The 25,410-nt window shown below is 38.4% G+C and overlaps 2 protein-coding genes across 15 annotated transcripts in view; one reads left to right on the forward strand and one right to left on the reverse strand.

Moving 5' to 3' along the window:
• The window catches only part of FUBP1 (far upstream element binding protein 1), a 34,123-nt gene extending 24,519 nt beyond the window's left edge, over positions 1 to 9,604 (reverse strand). For 9 of the 14 annotated variants that reach the window (XR_010303103.1, XR_010303102.1, XR_010303100.1 and 6 more), the window contains exons 1-15: positions 9,315 to 9,604; positions 8,040 to 8,130; positions 7,007 to 7,069; positions 6,135 to 6,173; positions 5,749 to 5,788; positions 4,877 to 4,926; positions 4,714 to 4,785; positions 4,396 to 4,453; positions 3,378 to 3,540; positions 3,202 to 3,300; positions 3,017 to 3,118; positions 2,270 to 2,372; positions 2,085 to 2,185; positions 1,367 to 1,508; positions 158 to 318 (exon numbers count right to left, since the gene is read on the reverse strand). Coding sequence is in view for 3 of the 14 variants with exons in the window: in XM_064147814.1 (XP_064003884.1) it covers positions 158 to 318; positions 1,367 to 1,508; positions 2,085 to 2,185; positions 2,270 to 2,372; positions 3,017 to 3,118; positions 3,202 to 3,300; positions 3,378 to 3,540; positions 4,396 to 4,453; positions 4,714 to 4,785; positions 4,877 to 4,926; positions 5,749 to 5,788; positions 6,135 to 6,173; positions 7,007 to 7,069; positions 8,040 to 8,130; positions 9,315 to 9,428 (1,398 nt within the window). In the remaining 11 variants the exon portion in view is untranslated. Of the gene's footprint in view, positions 1 to 157; positions 319 to 1,366; positions 1,509 to 2,084; positions 2,186 to 2,269; positions 2,373 to 3,016; positions 3,119 to 3,201; positions 3,301 to 3,377; positions 3,541 to 4,395; positions 4,454 to 4,713; positions 4,786 to 4,876; positions 4,927 to 5,748; positions 5,789 to 6,134; positions 6,174 to 7,006; positions 7,070 to 8,039; positions 8,131 to 9,044; positions 9,162 to 9,314 lie in introns of those variants that run through there. The other 5 variants (XR_010303104.1, XR_010303107.1, XM_064147815.1 and 2 more) reach the window with 5 other exon arrangements.
• Positions 9,605 to 9,702: 98 nt separating this feature from the next.
• Positions 9,703 to 25,410, forward strand: part of DNAJB4 (DnaJ heat shock protein family (Hsp40) member B4) — a 28,375-nt gene continuing 12,667 nt past the window's right edge. Inside the window, exon 1 of the mRNA XM_064147846.1 lies at positions 9,703 to 9,949. The gene's annotated coding sequence lies outside the window, so the exon portion shown is untranslated. The remainder of the gene's footprint in view (positions 9,950 to 25,410) is intronic.

The following is a 25,410-nucleotide window of genomic DNA, read 5'->3' on the forward strand; positions in this document are numbered from 1 at the left end:
CTTGCTTCTCTTGGTTTATCAAGTTATGTTTATATTACTTTAAACAGATTACCATGTATTAACTAATTTGAAAATTAAATGGAAAGACTACATGAAAGAAGATTAGAATCCTCTTGTTTAGTTGTAATAGTTAACTGAAATACACTTATGCACTCACTCCAATCTTTTCTTCTATAAGTTGTCTTGCATAATCTATTTGCTGGGGTGTTCCACGGATAGTAAACATCTTCATGTTTGGATCCGCATTTGGTGGAGGATTTCTTTGAAGTTCTATTCTAGCACCAGACTGCTGGCTTATGCTTTTAATAGTCTCACCACCTACAATGCAACATATAGCTTTTATAACATGCATTAAAGTGAAAATAGTAAGATACAAATTATAGAAAACCAACTGCATGGAAGCTAAAGGTAGAGAAGTCAAAAGATACCTATTTTGTAAGCCATACAAGAAAATTTTAATAAATTCTTAAAAAGCCTCAGTATAGCAATAAAATTGCAAGAAGAAAACTATTTCTTAAAGACCACTGTCTTGTTACTCAAAGAACAGCAAATAATTCCTATAACATTGTTTTTTTCTATTCATGTAAAATAAGGTTAATAGAGCATGAACTCCATATAAAACAGTAAGCAAACCTAAGTGGTAAAAAAAGCTGACTAGATGGCAAAGGCCACGTATTTTGCAGCACGCTAAACCCAGGAAGTTTCCTAAAATAGCTCCTCCTCTTACAGAATCCGGAGAAGTTACTTGTTTCATTAGCAAGCACAAAGTTTTCAATACAGGGGTCATTTGGCATTTAAAAAGAAAAAAAAACAAGAAAAGTCAGCCTTCCAGGTCAAGAATTGAACTACATTAGCGTGTTTTTGTGTCCACAAAACATATCATAAACAGGAGACCAACATAAATCAAACATTTCATCTAGAGGTATAAAGTATTTTTAGAATGTTATTTGAAAAGATACTTGTTTTCATAAAAACGCATGCAAGAAATGTTACAGGATTCCACTATAAAATATCTTCACCAGAATAAAGCTAGTTACAAGAGCTACAGATGCATTAACAAGGCAGATCAAACAGTATCAAATTCAACTCTTACTTATAAGAAACATCACCTAAAAGTCTACCAAACATTACTGATGTAACTCAGTACTTAAAAGGGGACTAGATGTATTGGTTGGTTCTTGACATAACTACTGGAGTATTTGTTTTGAAAATCTAAAAATACTGAAGTGCTATGATTTCACAGTATTATGATTTGCAGAGGCTTATCTTGAAACATCTCTTTAGTATGGCTAATTCTACAAACAGAAAAGATGAGAGGCTTTTTTACTAGATACAGATACGTGTGTATATATATAAGATATATTGCCTTTGCCAATGATTAATCCAGTTTTGCCAGTAGGAACAATAAAGTTGAATTCCTGTAATCCACCAGGAGGCCCCATGTTCCAGTTGCCTTGGCCTCTACCCCTTCCTCGACCACCAGGTCCTGGTCCACCAGGGTTACCAGCCTAAAAAAGAAAATGTAATAAATTATGTTGCATGAAAATGACTGAACAAATTATTAATGCAAATTGCATTCTTTGTTAACAAAATAATTATTTACTATTCTAGATAGTTCTCATAAAATAGTATCTTTTCCAGAAGACATGAATTAAATTTTAGAAGATATGCATATGAAAGATGAAGAAAAATATATAGAAGAAAGCAAAAAGTTTCACAAAGGCAGAAATTGTATGCCTTCTGTAAATGTGGCTGTGGAGTTCATCTCACAGTAAACATTTAAACCACCTTTTAAACACCAGTTACAACTGAAAGTAACAATCATGTCAGCTACTAATACAAGACAGCAGAAGCAGCAGCTATGAAACCAGTCAGATCAACGTCATGATTTCAAATCAGTATTATGGTTATTATCCTAACACTTGCAAAAAAAATGTAGAGAGCATTCATATTCTAGACTGAACTTTGAGGGAGATTCAAGTGACATCATTATTTTCTTCAGTTGCACACTCATTTTTAGAACTCAGAAGTCTTTCCAGAACTCAGGCAGGAGATGGTAAATGGTAAACAACATATTACTCAACCTGAACACTTCGAAGGAGATCTGTAATAATTTCTGCAGCATGCTGACATCTGTCAGGAGGCCCTGTGATTTGGGCTATTCTATCTGGAGTTGTTCCATCATCTGGAATAAAAATGAACTATTCCAGTACATGTAATCCAGTAAATTAATACTCAATTCATAAAAACTTTTGGACATATTACCAACCTGGCTTAAATTGGATCCTAACACCAGCATCATTTTGAATCTTTTTTATCATCTCTCCATTTCTTCCAATTACAATACCTACAGCAAATCGCGGTATTGGAACCTTAAAAGAGTAGGAAAAAAAAATATTCAAGATGTCAATGATGTAAACATTCCTATCAAATCCATACAATTAAAGGGTCACATATTAGAACAGTAAGCTAGGGCCAGCTCTTTGCCACTTCAGGCTTCTGGAAGTGTGAAGTTTTTGGTATCAAGATACAAATTTAGCAATTACTGTATTAAAGTAACATAACAGAAAAAGATCCTATGCACAACAAGTTGCCACAGTGGCATCAATTTCAGTGGGTACCACGCTTCTCAAAACTGAAGGATGAGCCTGAAGTGCAGTCGGTAGAAGACACTTTGGAGCTCCACTTCTGATGAACAGTTACAAGCTCATGACTTGCGTTAACAGGCAGATTGCTGTAAACGCCAAACTCACATCTATAATGACATTATATACTTAGCCATCAAACTTATTTGCTTATTTGACAAAAAACTCCAGGTAGCCAAAACTGTTCAGAACTGCTGGTAAGTGAATACTGCACACCATTTGTAGTCATAAATTCAGCAATGATCAAGTAATACTAACATGCCACAACCACTTTTGGAATCTGATTAAAAGTTTTCAGAGGTATTACCCGTCATACAGTTTTCATGTCAACAACTCAAAATACAGTGAACAAGTTTTTCAACCATGCTTACGTCTATCCCTTCATTTCCTCCTATTCTTGACCCATATTCGTTGCGCACCTCTCTAAAGCCACCTTGATCACGAATTAACTCCAGCACCATTTCCTTGGCTTGCTAAAAGGAGAACAAAAGTTCATTTAGGTACTGCAACATAAGGACAGATTTAAAAATGCTTTAAATTCTGAAGGACTGCTTACCTGAACTTTGTAAGGATCTCCAGTTATCCTAAGGGGCTTGTCTGCACCAGTGTTCTGTGGACCATCTTGAATCATGACCATTTTGACACCTGCCCTTTCCTATTTGACAAAATGGAGGTCAATACCCAAATCTAAATTCAGTACTAAAACATGCTTAAAAGAAGATACATATATACCTGTAATTGTTTAATTGTCTCTCCGCCTTTTCCAATAACTAATCCTGCTTTACTTGCTGGAATCATAATTTCTTGTACTGCATTTCCAGGTCCATCACCATGATGAAAGCCAGGCGCAGGCCTTCCCTTTTCAACTATCTGATCAAGTAATCTTTTTGCTGATCTGTGAAGGAATTTATAAAAAATTACTCCTACAAGAGTCACTTGCGTGATGCTTGGAAATTGATTTAATTTGGAAAGTTCCTGCAGAAGAAATATAATTACTATCACTACAACATATGAGGCAAACTTAGTTAAATCTGTTACAGTAACTTCACAAATTAGTTTCAAGATAATGTGGTACAAGACCTCAGTATCAGAACACAAAAGGTGGCTCTTTATCAAACACACATATAGTTAGCTCCTCAAACACAACCATCATACCTGAATATAGTTACATTGATGTGTGACAGTGTAAAACAGATACAACTATTTTCATTGCTATTACTGTCTTCACTGAATACAGAAAGGCAAAAGCTAACTGGTGACAGGCATTACAGAGATAATTGCTTTCACAACTTTCAGTATACATTAATTTACACCAAAGACATTTAAGAATTCCAATAGGCTAAGTTTTGAGTAGCATCTACTCTCACTCATTAATGATCTTCCCCATTTTCCCTGTGACCTTCCAGATCATGGTTAATGAAGAATTTCTTTCCTGCATACATTTCTTTTTACTATACATTCACATACCTCTCAAGCTGCAACCCGGGCATGGTTAAGTATTATCTACAGTAAGATTTGGACTTGAAAAAGTTAAGTTAAAATTTAAAGACAAAAATATGGAAGTATGCTGAGGAGTCTGACTGCAGGTTGAGGAAGTTTTTTCTTTTGCATACACTGAATTGTGGTTAAACTGCCTCTTCAGGAGAGGATAAACATAGTACTGCAATCATACTATCTAAACATTACATTTAAATCTAAATGAACTGCATTACACAGGAAAAAATGAATATATGGAATTGCCTTTACTCACTGAACAGACTCTGGTGTTCCAGTTAGCATACATGATCTTTCAGGCAGGCCTCCACTATCTATGGTCACAAAATAAAACCAATTAGCAGCAGTGCTAAGATAAAAAGTAATTATGAAGTTAAATATAACATGTAAACTACTGGAATTTTGCTTAACTAGAACAATCAGTGCATCAAAACATTTTGCATTTCTTTAGATCATATTAATTGCAATTAACACAAAACATTAAAATATACCCTAAATGAAGGTTCAGACAACCAGCCTTCCAAACCTTCCAGCAAAACACCCCAGCAAAATAAAGAACTCCCCAAATAGTTACCAGGTGCAATCTGTATTTTACAGCCAGACTCTTGCTGTATGCGTGAGATCTGTTCTCCACCTCTGCCAATTACTTGGAGAAAGAAAATATAGAAATATTATTTGTATTAACAGTATCTGCTAACATCCCTCACTATTCTACAACGCCACACCATACTACTTACTGAATCCAACCATCCCATCTGGAACTTTGTACTCCTCTGTCATCACAGACCTACAGAGAATGTTAAATCAAACACAAGACAACAGCCATTCAGAGACCAAACCAGCAGTAAATTTGGATCTTCCCATTCACCTAAAGAAAGCCAGTTCCCCTACTACAGCCCTTGTTTCATTGCCTCCCATTAGAAGTCATTATGCAAGCACAACACTAAGTAAGCTGACAATATATAAAAATTACTACAAAAAGTTCAAGTATAAGATGAATGGATCTACCATTGCCTTCATCCTCATTAGTATTAAGAGATGTGAGGTACAAAAAAAGGCTAGTGTAGCATTTTAAGTTTCACCTGTACATCCACTGAAGCATGCTGAAAATACCCATGTCTCAACATTTCATCTACCAAAACAAGTCAAAGCATAATAGCCAGATATGGTTGCTTAGGGAAGAAATTAATGGAGAAAACTGCTGATGTAGCCAACCAAGCAATACACTGTTTTGAGTCTGAATTATTATGTTTACAAATTCATCAGGTTTTGTTTGTTTGTTTTATTTAAAGATAGTGTCAATCTTTTCCCAATCATATCTGCTTCCAACTTCTGGTTATGCTACACCAGCTCAAAGAATAATATCCAGCAACATGTTTTTCATTTACTATGTCTTATGTTCAGTCTAGGCTGAAAGCAGAAAGAAAAAGACAGCAGAATAGATGCATTTTAAGTGTCTGGCTTGGGATCTGCTGAAGCTAAATGTCAATGGATCACACAAATATAGATTGTTTATGCACTGACATTACCACAGGAAAAAAAAAATCTTGAAATTGCTTTCTTTCATTAAAAAAGAAAATCCTACATAAGATGCAGATGTAACTCTTACCTTTGTTGCTGATGCATCGGTGGTAGCTGATTTCCAAAAGCTGTAAATAGATATTGTTAAAATCAAATTTTAACAAGTAATGCAACAACTAAGCTTTTCTTCTGATAACACATTACTGTACTAACTTTCGTCCAAGCCAACTTTTTAATAAGTGTTAGGAAGAGGTTTAAAAACAGCTAAAAAGATTCCCAATTATTGCTGACAATATTGCCAATTTCACAAAGCAGATTCGCCCTGCTGCAGTAAGAGATGAAACCCTCCCAATATTCTTTTGATCTCACTGATTCAAGTATCACCTACCAGAACAGTTTCAAATTCTTGTTCTGACAATGTTACACTTGGTAAGTTTGTTTTTTTTTTTTGCCAACAACATAAAAATTACTTACAGTCATTCTGAGGAGCAACTTTCTTAGCATCTGGTTGATCTGCAAAATTAAGATTTTTAAAATTTTTTTTGCCAAGAAATTCAGGAACTGTTTACACCTTTTAGTGTGAATTGTAAATTTCCAGTGCATTTTAGTCCCCCTTTCCTTTTTTTTTTCATTTTCTTTTTTTTTTCCTCCAATTCAGGGAGTTGACCATCTGAATAAAAGAAAGAATCTCACGAACACTCAGCACTTGGTTAGTATAGCTGAAAAGATGTTAGATTTTTCCATATATCTATATTCAGTAGTTTAACAAAAGGCAGTTTTCAGAACACACTGTAGATTGCTCACAAGATAGCCAGTCACTGAAACTTAACTAAAACAAGCAGCAAAGTTTATCTCTGTTGGTTGCTCAAGCTAATGATGCTTCTCTAGAAAAAAAAAAATCCATACCAAAAAAATCAATGACTTAAAGAAAAAAAAAATCTGACAATGACCACAAATCTAGATCAAACATCTGAAAATACAACAGTATCACATGGCAATGCTATCCCAAACTGAATGTTGATATGAAATTCCTATCCAAATATCAAGCATTTCATAGCATAAAACTTCAAAAAAAAAGCAGATTCACATCAACTACATCACTACCATCCAAATCCTTTCCATACAGTTAAGGACTAAAAGGCATAATTAACCTGTATCTGAAAAGACTGACTTCAGATGCTTTCTTCCCACCCCAAAATCAAGGTTATATGAACCACCACAATTTATGTGCAGCAAAAACTCAGACACGTATTCCATTCCAAGAAATATTTGTGTCAATCCAGAAAGATCCACTAGTTTATGTCATGTTTACATACTAAACACAGGTAATAAATAAAAATTCCTGCCTTTAAAAGGAGAGGGCATTCCCTCCCAGTGTGTTGTACTGCTCGGACTTGTCCAAGAGCCATCTACACATAAAATAAAAAGAATACATTACATATATCATCTGAAGCATCATTAGCTCATTTTTGTATATTAAAAACCTCACCTTTAATAGGAAAAAAAATCTTTATTACAGGACACAAGAACTCCTGATATAAAGCCTTAGTTACATTCTGTAGACTGAGTTTCAACTTAAAGGAAAAAGGCATTGCTCTTTTGTGAGACCTACGAGAACATTTCAACAAGTTCAGAGATTCCTCCCCAAAATTTCGCCAGGATTTTGTGTGTTTATTAAACATACTAAACCCTGTTAAGCTCAAACTGACTGCTTAGTAAGAGACAGACGACATACATTTCAGAAGACTTTACTGCAGTATAAGGCAAACCCAAAAAGCTGCAACGAATTAGAAGATTTAAGTATGGTCTTATCAGGTTTCACACATGCTTTAGGTTTAAATATTAGACTACACAAAAGTGTCTACAAAGTAGAAAATTTATTTCCTGTCTTTTTTTAAAGTCCTATGCTTTTACAATGAAATGCATTAATACTTCTATTTGGAACGGTGCAGTGATAAAGTATATAAAACAGTCAAAGTTAAGGAGTACTTCCTGCTATAACAGTAACTTGGAAACAGTAATCAGTTTTACACAACAATTTGCTCCACGCAACTAATAACGTACCTGTGCAAATGTCTCAACCATGAATTTATCTGCCTACTCCCCCAGCATACGTTTTCCTCTTTTATAGCATTTAAACGACGTTTAAACTATTTCAGAAGAGGCTTATATTTAATTAAGGTTAGAACACAATGGTTTAAAAGAGATTTCCCCATTAAACTGAACATGAAAAAGCATGTAATGATCTATAAAGGGAACGAAATGTTTTTTATGCTATGCTATGGAAAAAAAGAACCCAGAAACAAAAAAGTCACCAGCAATCTCTAGCACCGTGGCCATAATCAACAAAAACAAATACAGCTAGTAACGAGTGCATACCTCCATCCTCAAGAGGTCTTTTTTGTCCTCCATAACCGTAGTCGTTTGAATTCATTGACGTACCAGCATCTCCTCCAATTTTTGCTGCAATCTAAACAAAAGGCAAATGTTTCGAGTAAAATAAAAACCAACAGTAGTTCAGTCGTCCCTCCTTTATTCCAGGTCTTCTAAACGATTTTGAGTTATTTAGACAACGTATATTCAAATGTTCCCAAGTAAACAGAAGGCTGCAACAGGAACAGTTTTATTCATGGAAACGTTATCTTTTAATGTCTTCAAGAAGACTTGTGCTCATTCTTCGACAGCAAAGCTTCCTATATTTCCTTGATGGGCTAAAAAAACCTAACAAAAAACCAACTCTGCCTTCAAATACCAGGAACTTTTTTAAAACCCAGTCTTTCCTTTTTATACTCATCCTTCACGAAACATTACGGGTATCTCTCAAAGGACCTGATCACTAAAACTATTTCAAACCTCAGCAGTCCCAGCCACTTTGGATCTTCAGATACTGCCCAAAACCGAGGTCGGCTACCGCCAGACAAAGCGAAAGTTTCACCCGAGTAGTAATGAAAACATCGCCCGTGGAACACAAAAACTACAAATAAAACTCTGGGATAAATAATTTCCTTACAGACAACCCTCACCGCATTTGCTCCGCAGGCCGCAGCACCTCCCAACCGGTCTGAACAGGTTAGCGGGCATCGAGGGCGCCTCAGGGAACACAATACGGGCCGCGCGCTGCGGAGCCGCCCTCCCTTCCTGTCCCTCTGCCGCCCAAGCGCCCCAGCAAAACGCCGAGCTACCGATAACGGGGCGCGCCAATAATCGCTGGCCGAGATTTTGCCTCCCCACAGGCCGGCAGCTGGGATCTCGCACCAGCGCTTCCCTCACCCCATCGCCTCGCAATGGAGCGGGTCACTCCGGGCCCACATGGGGCACTGTGTGCGCCTAGTCTGCCAGCGGGCAATGGCGAGACAGAGAAACACGAGAATTCACTGTTAAAACCTTTCACTGTCCGAGGAAGAACGGCAGGAGACGAGGACCCTCGCCAAGACGTGCGCGGAAGAGGACAAGGAAACGGGACAAAGCACCGTTCCTTAAATATATTTTTTGCGGAGAGGCCTCGTCCAGGTCTCCCCAGAGCAGAACGTCGTCAGAGTGAAGACCGGTAACTTCTGCCGCAGCTTAAGCGCCGCGGCCTGGTCAGCAGCTGCCTCCAGGCCCTGGGACCTGAGGGCCCATTGATTTGGCAGAGCCACGTTTACATGTACACACCTGCCTAGCTCTCTGCAGCGCGTCTTTAAAGGCATCGTTCACTCCTCCACCTCCACCGCCGCCTCCTCCGGGCGCGCCCGAAGCAGGAGGGGGCACCGTGGAATAGTCCGCCATAGTCGCTCAGCCACCGCTTCCTGCCCCACTCGCTGCCTGCCAAGAAAGAAAGAAAATGGCGGCCGGCAGGAGCCTTTCACATTCCTGCGCGGCATCGTGCTCTGGGAGGGGGGAGGGCTGGCATTGTAACCTCGCGAGAGCAGGGGCGAGACTTCATTGGGGCGCTGGAGAACGATGAAGAAAGCTCGCGGCGTTTCGGCTGGCCCCCGCGCCCCGCCCTTCCCGCTCGAGCTGCGCCGCAGCCGGGGGGGCCCTTCGGCGGGGGGAGGGGTGGGGTGAAGCGGCCGCGAGCTCGCGATGTTTCCATGGTGGCCGGAAAAGTTAGAGACGCTCTGTGATAGGGCGCGTAACGTCACATGACGCGGAGGCTGGGGAGCGCGGAGCAGCGCTGGAGGCGCTGCGGGGAGATATCGCGTGAATTGGCTTCCAGACGTGGGTGCGCGGGGTGTAGCTCTGTCGGAGCTGCGCAGGCTGCTGGGAGCAAGGTTGCCCCTGGAGCTATCCGAGGCGGTGTCGGTTGGGTGAGTGCGTGATGGCAGTAATTGAAGGGGGCCTAAGGGTAACTGGCAGCGTTGTGGTTTGGCTGCCTGCGCTCTCACTATTGTACTGCATCTGAGGAGGCGTTTGGTTCTGTTGGTGGTTCTGGTTTTGTATGACTGATTCCTGTCTCGGGTAAGGACTGCGCGATGGGGTAGCAGCGGTGTCCTCCTATGCTCAGAGTACAGTGGGGACTCGGGCCTTTTTCCCGCTTTAGCGCGGCATTGCTCTCTGAAGGGGCTCTTCGTAACGTTGTGTTGGCGTGTCATGCATTGCGTGGCCGCCTGGCGCTGTCAGTGTACCTGCTGCGTGACAGTACTGGAAACTAATACAAGCGCCCTTTCCGCAGAAGAAACCTTGGCGTCAAGTGGAGAGACGAACGGCGCCTCTTTGGGCTTGTTTGTGAGCCCCGCCGAGCGGCAGAGCCGTTCAGCCGAGCTGCTCTGGGCACTCTGCCCGTCGTGTCCCTTCAGGCGCGGCCCGTGGCTTCTTTTGAGGAGTTTTTCGGCTGTGTAGGCTTTTCGTTTCTCCTTTCAGAGAGCTTCACTTGCATCTTCCCACAGTGTTCACGATTGTTTATTTCTTACTTGAAAATGGTCACCGTTGCTTAAGAGTTCTTGCAGTTGTTTGTAGTTTTTTGTTTTTCCTTGTCTGCGCACAAGATTTAATGACATTTTTGAGCTAATAATACTTTAATCTGGGGACCGTTCAGGTCCTGTGACCTGGTAGAGGTAAACTGTTACGCTCAGTATGGGTGACGGTGTTGCAAAGGCTTCCCATGTAGATAAGAGCATAGACTATTTAGGTATCGTAGCGGTAAAGAGTAAATAACGCTTAAGGGGGAAACCAAGCTGTACAACTGCTTTCTGAGGGGACACTTTGCAGTTTTTAAGTAATTAGTATATATGTATCTAACTGGCTTCTTTATAGGCTTTTGAATTACGTGAGTGTCATGTTCTGTTTTTTTAAAGTGTAATCAGTTTCCTCCAACCTAAATGAACCTAGGTTTCTCCTTTCATTTAGTACTTTTAAGTAATAGCTGTTTTGGATTTTGATGAATTTTGCACTATATGTGGAGAAGGAGTAGTGCTGTTTAGATTGTATAAGAAAATGCATCTTGCTGCCTTCTCTTTTGACTGGCATTGTATCTCCATACTGCTTTAAGAAGTTCATGGTTTCTTACTGATCCCTTCAGTTCTGGCTGTAAATAAACGTGGCAATTTTTGTAGATCTTGAGATGGCGATCCTGCTGAGGTCAGAGTATCCTGCGTCTTCGCTCTAGATAACTTCACCAAGGGAAACTGAAAATGTGCTAGTTTTTTTTTTTTCCCTTTAAACTTTTAAAGTTATATAGCACAAAGGAGTTTTAAGGTTAGTACATACCACAAAATTAAAATTCCTACATGCATCTCATCAGATTACAGTTTATAGTTAGAGCTGCTGAGAAACTGCTGCTAAAAAGTCTGTTCAGAAGAATTAGCGTATACTTCATATTGATGTAGCTGTGTTAGCTGGTGTAGGTTGGGGAGAAAAGGAAAAACAGGTTTTGTAAAGTGGGAACTTTATGCTTGACTTAGTAATTTCTAAACAATAGTTTGATCTTGAACTATTTTTTTATTTCCTTTTTTGAGGATTTGGCTAAGTATACCAGCCACGCTATGCAAATTCATAATTAGAGCAATAGAAGTTGACTATGATGCATCGAAATTAATGTTGGCTGCTGGCTATGTCTTTTATGGCTCTTCACTTACTAGATGTGGAATGTCTGTGTACTTTGCTTTTTACTGTTATGAAATGAACTAATGATTCTTTACTGAGTTCTTGTGAGGCAAGCCAGTAGCTGTATACCACTAATGAAGCGTTAAAGCAATTGTAATGCTTTAGGCTAATGAAGAGACTTTTGTCTGTTACTGTAATTGTTTTAATTGCATTCATTAACAACTAATGAAAACTGAATGTCAGTTTTGGAGTTGTTACCAGCTTTGTACTGTTGTTTGAAAGCTGGGAGAGATACTAAATGTGGATATGATTCTCCATCTTCGAGATTCAGGTCACTGTATTTCTCAGTCTTTCAGATAGAGCATGAAATTTAGCAAATTACAGAGTTGCAGTTGTTTCTGTTTGCATTTCTTATGATGTCACTTGGAACCCATCTGCTAGAAACTGGTGTTTCTTGAGCACTTTATCTCTCAATAGAAGTGTAATTTAATAAAGGGAAATAGAAAATTATCCCTATGGTATTACTTCTTTCTCTTCAGTCTCTTAATGGAGAGGAGGACCTTTACACCTTAACAGTGCTAACTGCAATGTTTTTACAAATACTTTACTGACTCACTAAGTATCATACACCAAGTTACTTTGCTTTCTCACTTGCAGAAGTTATTAATTGCCTGTTTCCTTCGAAGAAGTTAAATGTAGTAGAGCATGTAAGTATGTATTGGCACTGCTAAAACATGAGAACTTGATTTGCTGTGTAAAATAAACTTCACTTCTATAGTAGGTCATTCTTACTGAAGAAAGATGTATAATAGAGAAATATATCATTTGCAGAATTTCAGTGATTAGTAGACAAGAGGATACAGAGAATATGGAATTTTAAGACATTGCAGTGTTTCTTTTGGAGATTGGAGGAAGGTGTCTCTCTTAACTGTACTTTTTAGATAATGACATATCCCATGGTTTTCAGGTCATAGTTGTTATGATTTTTAGTAATCCTCAGATTGGAATGTTCTAGTAGGTGTAGGTTACTGGGAAACAGCTAGTTTAAATAAAAAAATCTGACGTTAGAAAACTGTTTTTATATACAGTGTAGGTTATCACAGACTTTACTGGAGAGTTAGGGGGGGAGGAGGGGAAATGCAAACAAATCACTTTTCTGTTAAAAACGCTCCAAAATATTGTGTTTATGAAGAATGCTTTAAGTTAGACGACAAGGTTTATGGCATGTTTTTAAATTAGCTTGTTATATTGCAAAACTTTGGAGCTAACTTACTCTGCATAAGCTAAGACTCTTCAGTGCATGCTTGCATTTGCGTTCTGTTGTTGGATTGCTTGGATTCCTTTTTCCTTTTAACAACTGACTTCAGCTTTGATCTGGTCTGGTAACCAGGCTAAAGGGTAAGGCAGTCCTGAAAGAAATAATTTGCTAGTACAGGTAAGGATTGCATTTCTTCCAGAGTTGCCTCTCCAGCTCTGTGAGTAGCATGTTTAGTTTTGCTTTGCTGCAGAACTCTAAACACCTGTAAATAAAAAGTGATTGTGGTCTCAACTATCAGAATAGCTGTTGTGATACCTTCACATCTGCCTGTTATACTTTCTACAAGTTATCAATGCAGACACTTCCCATAAGTAGGGGAAGATTCAGTATATACACCTATATCCACACAACTGTTTCTCTGTTATGAGCTAAACTTGGAAAAAATCTAACTAGTTCACAGAAGGCTATAAAATTGCATTAGGCCTTCATTGCATTAGATGCATCTAAAATGCAGAAGATTAAATCTGAGAATGTTCACTTCTTAAATACAACTGAAGCATGCAGTGAGATGGCATGGATCACCATATAGAAAGAAGGCAGTGCAAAAAGGCAACTGGATAATATTAGTCAGCTTGCTAATGTCAGCATCAAACTTGTTCTAGAAGCTTAGCTGTTTATGTGTGAATGTCATGGGAAAGAAAACTTAGCCCAGAAAATTTGTTTGCTGTTAACATCTGTAAAATGCCTTCCAGATGGGAGAGTGAGGGGAAGAAGAGTAAAAAGCATCACTGGAAATAAGTTTGAGGAAATAGGCATGGAAATTACCTATGAATGAGGCATAGTGGGGAGGCTGAGGTACTCGGAAAGGGAGAACAAATACTATAGTAGTGGTATGGTATAGAACTGTCTATTGTATCCCTTTTTCATCAGAACACTGAAGGGAACGTGTTCAAATCCTGTTAATAAGTGTGTAAATACATGTTTTTTGTATTAAGGCAGTGATGTCCTAAATTCTTATCTTGAAATGCGAAAAGCTTCATTACTTTAGAAAGTAACTGGTGTTACTTCCCTGTTGCAAAGGCCTGATTATCAGTAGTAGTATTCTTTCTGATACTGTTTAATGACTGCTAACAATTGTATGTATTAATTTGTGAGCCAGAGCATCATATTTTTAACCAAATTTTGCTTGTACCATGAGGTCAATTGAAAAAGCAAGTATGGAAAGTTAAATCTCTTCTGAGGGTGAGAGGAAAAATGGAGGAGATAGTTTAGAAGTTCTGTATGACTGTAAACCCATGATTATGACAAGTTTTTCTAAACTGAAAATCTTGTTAAAGGTTACATGCATGTTTTGGAAAACAATGTTTTCACTAATGCTTGTAAAGATATTTTTTCTTTCATAAATCAATATCCAAAGGTACCTTAGAGAAAGCTGTAGACTAACTACTCCTTCGGTATCTATCGGTGAGTGCCTTAGTGTTATAAGTACAACTCTTAGCACTCAACAACAGTGCTGCTAGACTTGGAAAGGGATAAATGGTGCTTGGTTAACATCAGGTAGTGCATTTTTTAGTAGGATTAGGCAAAAATTAAAATATATTGCTGTCTATAATGAAATATCTAAGACTTGCTTCTATGCAAAGTTTGAACTTTTAATATGAGTTTGATGGGAAAATTTTCCCCAAACTATAGAATTTTTGTAGGCTTTTAGCAAGTTTCAGAATCTATTCTATTATCACTGTAAAACATTACTGCTTTAGAACACCTGGATGTTTTTTTTTTCTGCTTCATCGTTCATCTCTCCATATTGTACCTTCTGGAACTCTTAGCTAGGTGTGCAACCAGTTAATCCGGAGGAATAAAGTCTCATGTGATACTAACTGCAAAGTAGTTAAACTCTCTGCCTTTGTGTTTTTCTAGAAGGGTGACTAAGGGCAGGGGGTGGGGAAGGAGGGGGAAACTATGGAGAAACAACATTTGAGCTATGGGATGTGGTTTAAACATTTGAAAGACTAATGAACAGCTATTTTGACTTCGTTTACAGCAGAATCTGGTAAATATAACTAGGACCGCCTATATCTGTATTTCCTGTAGGTGAATGGAAGTGTGCTTAGTGACATGGTCTCCTTTCAGCTTAGGCAGTTGTTCTGACATGTCCTTTTCACATTCCTGTCTTTATGCAACAGTTCAGTGTGCACGTTTTCAGCGTTGCATGTAAAACTAGCTGCATGAATCAGAGTAGCTAGGTGGGATTTTGACGAGCGTGTTCTGGAAAAAGTGTCTAATGTGACCATCTCCTTTCACTTATGTAAGAACAGTGTGATCACGTGTCCACAGCAAAAATGCATGCAGATCCTTATTTGGTACTGCTTTAATAGCCTGCATCTTGTTTGAGATAACAGTAATTAAAAACAATACCATGTAGCTGAATCACTTTTCCAAATAAATTAAATTGTCTTTCTCTTTTCATCAAGACTGAGAAAATTATTTGTTTTTTAGTGGAAACTATATATTTTCTGTCATTATTACAGGGAAGAAAAACAAAACACAAAACAAAAAACCCTGGGGGAAAAAAAAAACCCAAACAAACAAAAAAACCCACAAGAAACCCAAGGAGTGTGGATAGGGATTGTGCAGACATCTTCTGCCTACCTTTTATCCTTCTCCCTCTTACATGTGACCGATAACTATGATCAGTATCATGTGTATTCAGCTTTTTTCTCTTAGCTATTCTGTTCACTAAAAGCTTTTAAATTATGTCAGGAAAAAAGTCCAATACCTTTACAGAAAGGAAGAAAAAACTTGGAGGCATTACTTCTGTTTCTAAATTATGAAACATGACTAAAGTAGTGATTAAACACTAGATGAGCTGTCAGTCTTCAGTATAAACATGTGGAGTATCTTCACCATTAGGAAAATATTTCTATAATGTCTTGTGTTCCTTTAATGAATGTTCCAAACTGACGATGTGTTTGGGCTGTTGGTTTTTTTAAATAGAATGAGAACTAATACTTAGTAATAGGCTGAGAGCCATTGGAAAGAAGGACTTCAGGTTCAGATCAGGCCACATCTGAGTCAAGCCAGTGCCACTCCCTAGAGATTTTTAGCAGGAGCTAGATCGGAAGCACTACTATTCTACAGGTGCCCTGAGTTCTCTTCTGCCTATGCTGAAACAAGAGGTTGTCAATTACATTGTTTGGTGAAAGAAAGCATTTAGGATTACTTAGTTCTGTGGCACTTAGTTCTGCAAATTCAAACACCTATGAATTGTTGTAGGTGATGGATACTCTCAGTTTTCTATGGATGAAAGGCTAAAAGAGGAGCTGTTGTATGCTACTTTGACTGGAGCAGATCTGAAATGAAACATTCTGCCTATCCTAATGTTTCCTGAGTGATATGGCAGTTTCAATAACTAATTTTATGTAGACTATTTTAAACAAATGCATTTAAAATACCTTTTTAAAAATCTTTTTTCCATTCCAGTTTCTTGAAGGAAAGTCAGCAAGGATTATTGTGGAAACTAGCACTATTTTTCCATTGTCCTTTTCCTGTTAATCAGTACATAGCACTACCATTAGGTCACAGGCGTTCTTCTACACTAGGATTCATGTGGTGGAGGAACTGGTAGGGAGCCAGTCACGGTTCCCAGGGTCTGAGCTGGCTGGCCTTGTGTCCAGTCTCAGCTACCCCGGAGCAAGTGTTACTTTGGCTTGTGCCAGCTGGCCCTGGTCTGTGGGGTGGAGAACACTGGACTGCAGGAGTAGTGTATGAGCTGGGTATTCTGTCTCTATGCTTCTAGGAAGATTTCTGTGCTGCAAGAGGGGGGCTGAATCCATTCAGTGTTACTGTCTATTTAAGTCTCTCTCAAAACTGGAATACTAGGAATATCTTTAGACGTGTCACAAAATGCCTGTTTAAAAAAAAAAAGTCTTACTGTAAACATACCATCACCATTTTCTTTCACTTCAATAGCAATACAGATGTAGATTTAATGCTTATTTTCCAAGGTTTGTATAGTAAACAGATGTCAAATTAGGAAAATTTGGGTACAAGTCTACACATGTTTTCATGTTGTTTGGTTTGGATTTGGGGTTTGGCTTTTTGTATTTGATTGTTTCAGTTTTGTGTTGCGTGTAAGTTGTCCAAGAGCCTCTAGGCATCAGGAACAGTGTGGCCAGTAGGACAAGGGAGGTTATTCTTCCCCTGTACTCAGCACTGGTCAGGCCACACCTTGAGTACTGTGTCCAGTTCTGGGCCCCTCAATTCAAGAAAGATGTTGAGGTGCTGGAGCATGTCCAGAGAAGGGCAACAAAGCTGGTGAAGGGCCTGGAACACAAACCCTGAGGAGAGGCTGAGGGAGCTGGGGTTGTTTAGCCTGGAGAAGAGGAGGCTCAGGGGTGATCTTATTACTGTCTACAACTACCTGAAGGGGCATTGTAGCCAGGTGGGGGGTGGCCTCTTCTCCTAGGCAACCAGCAATAGAACAAGGGGACACAGTCTTAAGTTGTGCCAGGGTAGGTATAGGCTGGATGTTAGGAGGAAGTTCTTCACAGAGAGTGATTTCCCATTGGAATGGGCTGCCCAGGGAGGTGATGGAGTCACCATCCCTGGAGGTGTTCAAGAAAAGCCTGGATGAGGCACTTAGTGCCATGGTCTAGTTGACTGGCTAGGGCTGGGTGATAGATTGGCCTGGATGATCTTGGAGGTCTCTTCCAACCTGGTTGGTTCTATGATTCTATGATATGTTATTGCATAGGAGCTGGTGGAGAGGTGGCAGGAGACAGAAGAGGCAGCGTGTAGCAACCCCTGCAACTCAACCTTTGGTATTTGGAGGTCAGTTTTAAGTAACATATATGTTGTGCACATGCACTTAAAAACTCCACAGGAAAATAACATAATCCCCCAAAATGAACAAGACACCAGGCCCCAAAAAACTCAAAGCATAAAAGCTGCCAGCAGTCCTCCTTGGCAGTACTAATGAATGAGTTGAATGATTTGAATGATTTTGTTTTTTTAAATCATATACAAAGCAATACTCCAGTTTATATGACAAGCAAGCAGGCTAGGATAGTGAGTACTCACACTCTTTTCATCTAATATGTTAATTGGAACAAACCTCAGGCACTTGGCTGAATTCATGAGTTTGGACATCATTTTTGTGTCATTGAGGCTGCTTTATATAATGGCCAATGCTCACACTTTAACTTGTGTTAGAAAGTGGCAATTCTGTAGAACATGGAAGTGGATGAATCAAATTATATTGAAAATTTACTTAATCTAGTGAGGGTGCTCATCTGTGGAATGCTGAACTGGTGTCCATTAAGTGGTCTGTCTATCCCAGAAATTTGTATATGAAAGTGTCTGTAATTAAATACTTCAGGGGAAGGTAGACTAGAGCAAACACTTGGTCCTCTTTTCACCTTCCTAGCCTAAATAGTTCTACCTATGGCAACTCCTGGAGTGTTGAGAAACTTGCAGTGGGTCCCTTCTGTGGTATTTTTTCAGTATCATACTGAAAGATTTTTGAGTTTCTAGTGTCCTTTGTCAGGGAATTCTACCACTTCTGGAACTTGTAGACCTTCTTAATTTTATTGTTGAAACTGAACTTTTGCCAATTGCATGTGGTGTCCCTGGCTCAGATTGGAGCAGATAATGAACAGTTCATGCCTTCTCCCCTCCTCCTTTCTCATCGTTTTTAGACCTTGTAGACCTTTGTAACTTCTTTTTTTATAGGCTGAATAACTCAAGCCTCTTCAATTGCTTCTCACATGGAATCATCGAATGTAAGAGGTTTGAAGTGACCTCCAGAGATCAAGTCCAGCTCCCCTGCTAAAGCAGGATCACCTAGGGCAGGCCACGTAGGAATGCATAGAGGCAGGTTTTGAAAGTCTCAAGGAGACTCCACAACCTTTGTCCAGAACTCTCTCACTCTCACTGTAAAGTGTGTCCTCATGTTGAGGTGGGGCTTCCTGTGTTCTAGCTCATACCCGTTGTTGCTTGTCACCAGGTGCTGCCAAAGAGACAGTCACCTTCATCTTGATATTCATCTCTCAGATATTTATAGACCTTGGTAAAATCTCCTCGCAGACTTTTCTTCACTAGACTGAACATCCTCCGTTCTCTCAGTTTTTCTTCATAGGAAAGATGTTTAAGTCCCACAGTCATTCTTGTAGCTCTCTGTTGGGCTCTCTCCAGCATATCCCTGCCTCTCTGAAATTGGACAGCCCAAAACTGGGTACAGTAGTCCAGATATGGTCTCACCAGGGCAGAGTAGAAGTGGAGAAGAACCTCTCTAGATCTGCTGGACATGCTTTGTAATGCACCTTAGGATGCTGTTGGCTGTCTTGGCCACAAAGTCACATTGCTGTCCCATGGAGAACTTCTTGTCCACTAGCACTCCAAGATCTTTCTCTGTGGAGCTGCTTTCTAGCAGGATGACACCTAGTCTGTAGTGGTCCCTGGTGTTATTCCTCCCCACATGCAGGACTCTGCACTTGTCCTTACTGAGCTTCACGAGATTTGCCCTTTTATAGCTCTCCAGCCTGTCCAGGTCTCACTGAATGGCAGCACAGCCTTCCCATGTGTCAGCTACCCACCCCAGTTTTGTATCATCAGTGAACTTGCTGAGGGTAAACTCAGTCCCCTCATCCAGGGGTAGATACTGAACAAAACTGGACCTTGTACTGATGTCTGGGGAACACTGCTGGCCACAGGCTCTGTGCTGCTGATCACATCTCTGAACTCTGCTGTTGAGCCAGTTAACAGTCCACCTCACGGTCCAATCATCTAACCCTCTGTTCTTAAGTTTACCTACAAGGATGTTATGGGAGGCAGTATCAGAAGCCTTGCTGAAGTCAAGGTGGATGATATCCACTGCTCTCCTTTTTTCTGTTTGGCTATGTCTTCATAGAAGGCTATCATATTAGTCAAGCAAGATCTCCCTCAGGCAATCCATGCTGGTTACTCTTTATGATCCTCTTTTCTTGCTCTCTGGAACGAGCTGCTCCATCACCTATCCAGTGATGGAAGGGAGGCTGACTGGTCTGCAGTTGCCTGTGTCCTCCTTTTTGCCCTTTTTAAAGACTGGAGTGACAGTGACTCTCTTCCAGTCCTCAGACATCTCCTCTGTTCTTGATGATCTTTCAAAAATAGTAGAGTTTGTTTTTTAATATCATACTTGGTTTGCAGGAGTTGAGAGGAGCAGAACTACATGGTGTTATGGTGTAGATACGATATTGGGACTACACTGTTCTAATGGGATTTGTTCTCTATTCCTTTCCTATTATCTCCGAACACATATTTTGCATTCTTGTTTTCTTTTTGATACTGATCAGTATTAATCGGTACTTTTTTTTTCAAACTTTCATAAACAATTTCTGTTTTGTGGTATACTCTTCATGTTTAGAGAACAGATTATCATGGAAGCCTATGGCATATATATAATATTCCTGTGTGACTACTGAAAATGTCTTTAGAATCTGAAAGACTTGTACTGCAGTAGTATGTTGTTTCTTAAAACAATTGCTGGAAAGGCTGTAAAACTTGATACAATCAAATAAAAGGCAACTAATGATGGGGGGAAACTGTGAACAATCACAAAGGCTTAAACTCTTAATCATATTAAATATCTTGTTATATAATCAATGTGGAAGGCTGATGGTACTGGAGTCAGAAACCTGGCTGGTACAGTGTGATAAATGTGTGATTAAGACTGACTCTTCATTTACATATGGGCCGTTTCAGGATAGAATTACTTGAGTTTGGGGCTAAGTTGCTGTCTGAGAGTATTCTATACCAAAAGGAGTTAGGACAAAAAATTGTTCTTATATGTCAAATGGAGAGGAACTTGAACTACTATACTTGCTTTTATCTGTCTTTGCCCCAAACTGATAACTTTGTAACAAATTGTACAGGATTTGTCAAAACAGAACATTTCCTTGTAAGAAACACTATTTCAGCTTTTTTTTTGGAATTTGATCTTTTTGGTAATGACAAAAAGATACTTCTCCTTGCCAATATTGTACGCTTCAGTAAATACATATGGCAACAATGTTGTGACTTGAAGTTTGTAATAGCAGCTGTGGTAAATAGACATAGTAATGTGAAGAACCCTGTTAAAAATTTTACATGATTAGCATTTTTCCTGGTTGACCAATCACTTTGTTCTGAAGAAGAATCCTTTTAGAGAATCTTATGTGGATGAGAATTGAAATGGACACTGATTCTGAGCAAAGAATTGAAAAGCGCTTTCAGAATCTCTGTTCTTTCCTACCAGGCAAGCCTGAATATGTAGGCGAAAATACTTGGCCTCATGTGTTGCTTTGTGCTAGTACAATTTGGAGGTATGCTTTTGTTTTTCTATGTGCAATCTAATCAACCTTGAAAGGCAAGGAGGAGTTGCTTGCAACACATGATAGCAGAATCTTAATAACTGTGTCTACTTGCAAGGAGATACTAATTTCTTCTCACAGTGGAAAGTTAAATTTGGAAAATTCTTCAGCTGCAGTAGAGATTGTGACTTAGCAGGCAGGACTCAGGTATGAGAAAGAAATTCTTTATGTGAATGACATGTAAGTTTGCTATGTTGCAATGATGGATCACTGTGGATGTGCTGTTAGTGTCCTAGTCAGGGTTCTGAAGGCAATTGTAAACATGTTTAATATAAAAACTAATCTAGACTAGCTGTTTCGTGTTTTTCTTGTGTTGTGTGTACTTCTGTGTAGGGCATAATACAAAATTTTCTGAGGGGAAGAGTGTAACCCTGTAACCAAACGTATGATAAATGGTGCTAAGTTTTACTGTGAAAATATAATGGACATTTTCAGTTGTGCTAGCATTTATAGCTTCTGTTCTATTGTTACAGAAATACCAGGAAAAATAATGCTCATTAAAAATACCCAAATTGCTAACAGTGCCTGCTGTCTTGTCATGCAGACTTTCCAAATAAAATTGATGGCTGTATGAATCACAGGCTTAAAAATTGCATTTGAAAGTTCAGAAGTGGTAACAGTATATCTCTGTGTGATAGCAGTATGCTTGACCTGTAAATTCATGTTAACTTCTGGAATGCTTATTTAAAGTGAACTTTTCCACAGAGGTATAACTGTGTGTATATTCCAATAATATTAGAAATTTTATTTCAGAAGGGATGCTGCCTGTATATAAAATAGGAAAAAAAGACTAGAACTGATATAACTTAAATACAGTGAATTTGTTTGAACCAAAAATAATCAGACCAGATCTTTCTGGATAATGTATTCAACTTTTAAGTATAGAAAATATAGTAGGTATATGTCCTATGAATTAATGTTTCATAGTGACTTAACTGGCTTCCCTTAGAGAGGGATTTATTTTTGTATAGCATGGCTATATATATTTCATTGCATTTCTTATTTTTTAACTTTGGAGGAAATAAAGTCTGCAAGTCTTTTAAATGTAAGCTTCAATTGTCAGTGAATTGCATTAAATTGCACTGCTGCATGTGCTTCAGGAGAGGAATTATCATGTGTGTAGGACACAAACTGGAAAAATGCTTTGCAGTGCATTTCAGTGTGAAATATTTTACAAATAGCGTCTCAAAGACAAGGTATACAATATGAAAATATAAAATCAGCATGCCTAGATAATGAAGTATGTTGTTTAACAAAGCTAATGTTATTGTCTGTTGTAACTATATCTGGTTTTAAAAATGTTTTCATTTGTGTGTGTGTGGTATATGACTTTTTTTCTTGATTTACTTATTTACATGTATAAAACCAGCCCCAGAAGCTTTATGTACAACGAACTTTTTTACTTCCATCATAGTAGTAGCATGTTTCTGTAGAGAACAGAAGTAAGAATTATATAAATGTGGGTAGTTACTTGGGTATGAAGTACATGACTAAATGAAACTTTTAGGGCCATTGAGTGATTAGAAAGAACTATTACACTCTGCAGGTTTCATTATTAGATGTATTTTCTGTTAGTTGAAACTTTTTAATTGTATCTATTTGTTGCTTCTGTTGTAAACTGAAATTTATTTCTTTACACAATGCTACCTACAGAAAGTGATGAGTTAAGAAATGGGTTTTGCAGTAGAAGGTCTTATTCACAGTCTGGAAGTATAAGCATAGCTCAGTCAGCAACTGCATGCAGTTAAAGATTGTGAGGAGAAAAGTCATTGTCAAATTTTTTTCTCTGGGAAAATAACGGATGATCTTATAGGAAATGTTGCTTCTGTTTGTGGATGTGCTGTCTTCAACTCATTGCAGATAAATGCCAATTTAAACAATTAATGTGCATTTGCAAATATTGCACTTAATTGTGAAAGAGCTTTTTATGGGGAGGGATTTGGCTCCTCTGCCTTGACATTTACGTGCATATGTGTATTTATAGTTGTGATCTGTCTGGAATTTGCCTTTGTGGTTTTGTTTGCTCTTTAACATGTTCTGTGATCTACTCCTGTCTTCTTCAGCTTTGTTTCAGAGATTAGTAAGTGAGAAATTGCTTAATTAAAGGAAATAATAAGTTATTCAACTTCAGATACTTCAGGGAATAATGACACTGTTACACTTCAAAGCTTTTCCTTAAAATGACCTTATACTGGTGCTAAATTATAATTAATCTAGAGTTTGAGATCAGCGTAACTATTACTGTGACTGCTTCCTTTATTTGGATTGTTCTTACAAAGGCTTTTTTAGAGAAATTATCTAATCCCAGGTTAGTGTTATCAGTGCAACTGGTCTGAGACCTGGAGGTGGTATGACCTTGTTCTGCCAGACTTCCGATATGTAGCACTTGTCCATGTATGTGCATCAAACTATGGTTGTTAGAATAATGGCAACAGTATTTTTTTTAAGCAACAGTTATTTCACTGAAATACTAGCTCAAGTGGAATGCAGAATATGAATCTCCAAACTCATGCTCAGGATTGAAGGTGAAATGTTGAAAGAGGAATTTCCAGCTCTCTAGTGTATATTTCATAAACATTTTTAGATTTTAAAAGGGAGTCTTATTTTACAAAATGGAGTGTCACTTTCTTGGTTTTGATCAAAGAACATAGAAAATGCCTTGTAAACTATAGTGGAGTTGTGTTAGGCAAATTCTATATGGTTCCAAAATTTCATTCAGTCTACCTGAGAATTTTTTTTAATAAATTATCTCCTCAGCTTTTTAAAATAATGTATTACAGTTGAATACACACCAGGTTTTTGGGTTTTTTTCCTAGTTGACAAAGCTGGAACTGAAATTTCCATTTTATGTGTTGATTTCTTTTGGGTTTGTGTTGTTTTTTGGTTGCTTGCTTTTGGAGGAGAGGGAGTGGGTTTTGTTTGTTTTATTTGGACTGTAACAAATAACAATGATGTAAGGGATCACTGACCAAGTACAGACCTTTCTTAGTATATATAAGGAGTACTATATACAGTTGGTTGTAAGAACAGGAAGATGTGTCTAAAACTGCCTAGTTTGGCAGAACATTGGTTTGCAGAGTTGACTATAAGCAGCAGCTTCATAGATACTGTTTGGCACTACATTAATGATGAAACCTTTTTTAATCTGTATGCCCAAAGTGGAATTGAACTATTGTATTCTAAGGCTATTTAAACAAAGATCCAGTGACCTAGATGGTTAATTGCATCATAGTGTGATACATCAGAAAAAAGTTAATATGGTAGAATCAGCTCCCAAAAGATAGCTAATTGATAGGCTTTTAAAAAAAGCTATTATATTTTTGAGGTGGTGTTGCAGCTAAGTGCATTACTGGATTTGTATCTCTGAGAAGTTGCTTATACTCATTCAGAAGGACTCCTAATAAAAGTCTTAAATTGTGGCCTTACTGATTTTACAGATACATAGTTTATCAGCTTGCTCCTGATAAGGAGTAAATTGCAGGAATGTCACATCTGAGGCCAGCCTTGGCTACGTAGGATCTATCAGGTTGTGTGCTGTTAATGCTTCCTAAACAAACAAAAGTATAGTAACCACCCTTTCTTTTAGTAAAAGTTAGAAATTCAAATGCAGAATGAGCATACAGCTGAAGATGCTGCAGTTAGAACTATGTATGAGCTTCGTGGTACTTGGACACAAGATGTCCATGTCTGAAGTAAGAGGTGACTAAAATGCAACAATTATGCTAAATGGATTTACTCACAAAACACCCTCTGGTGTCCTCAACATAGAAATGCAGAAAATTCTAAAAGAAGTAGTTGTCTGCATTAGTTCATCTGTCACATACTAGGTGATGACTTCATCTGTTTTTTTAGGGGACACTAATTCAGACATTTAAACAAAATCTGAAACACTTATTGAGACATATTGGAAATGGAATCTCTTCACAATCTAGAATTTATTTTGATGCTACCAGTTCTAGATGTGTATGCTAACAGAGAAAATAGGACTATAGTGGTAAAACTAAATATATGATTATCTTTTAAAAAGCTGCTTTGTTTTCTGTTTATCTGTGTCTATTTGATGGAACTGCAATGCCTG

Source organism: Pogoniulus pusillus, chromosome 8 (genome assembly GCF_015220805.1).
Source record: "Pogoniulus pusillus isolate bPogPus1 chromosome 8, bPogPus1.pri, whole genome shotgun sequence".
NCBI classification, from domain to species: Eukaryota; Metazoa; Chordata; class Aves; order Piciformes; family Lybiidae; genus Pogoniulus; species Pogoniulus pusillus.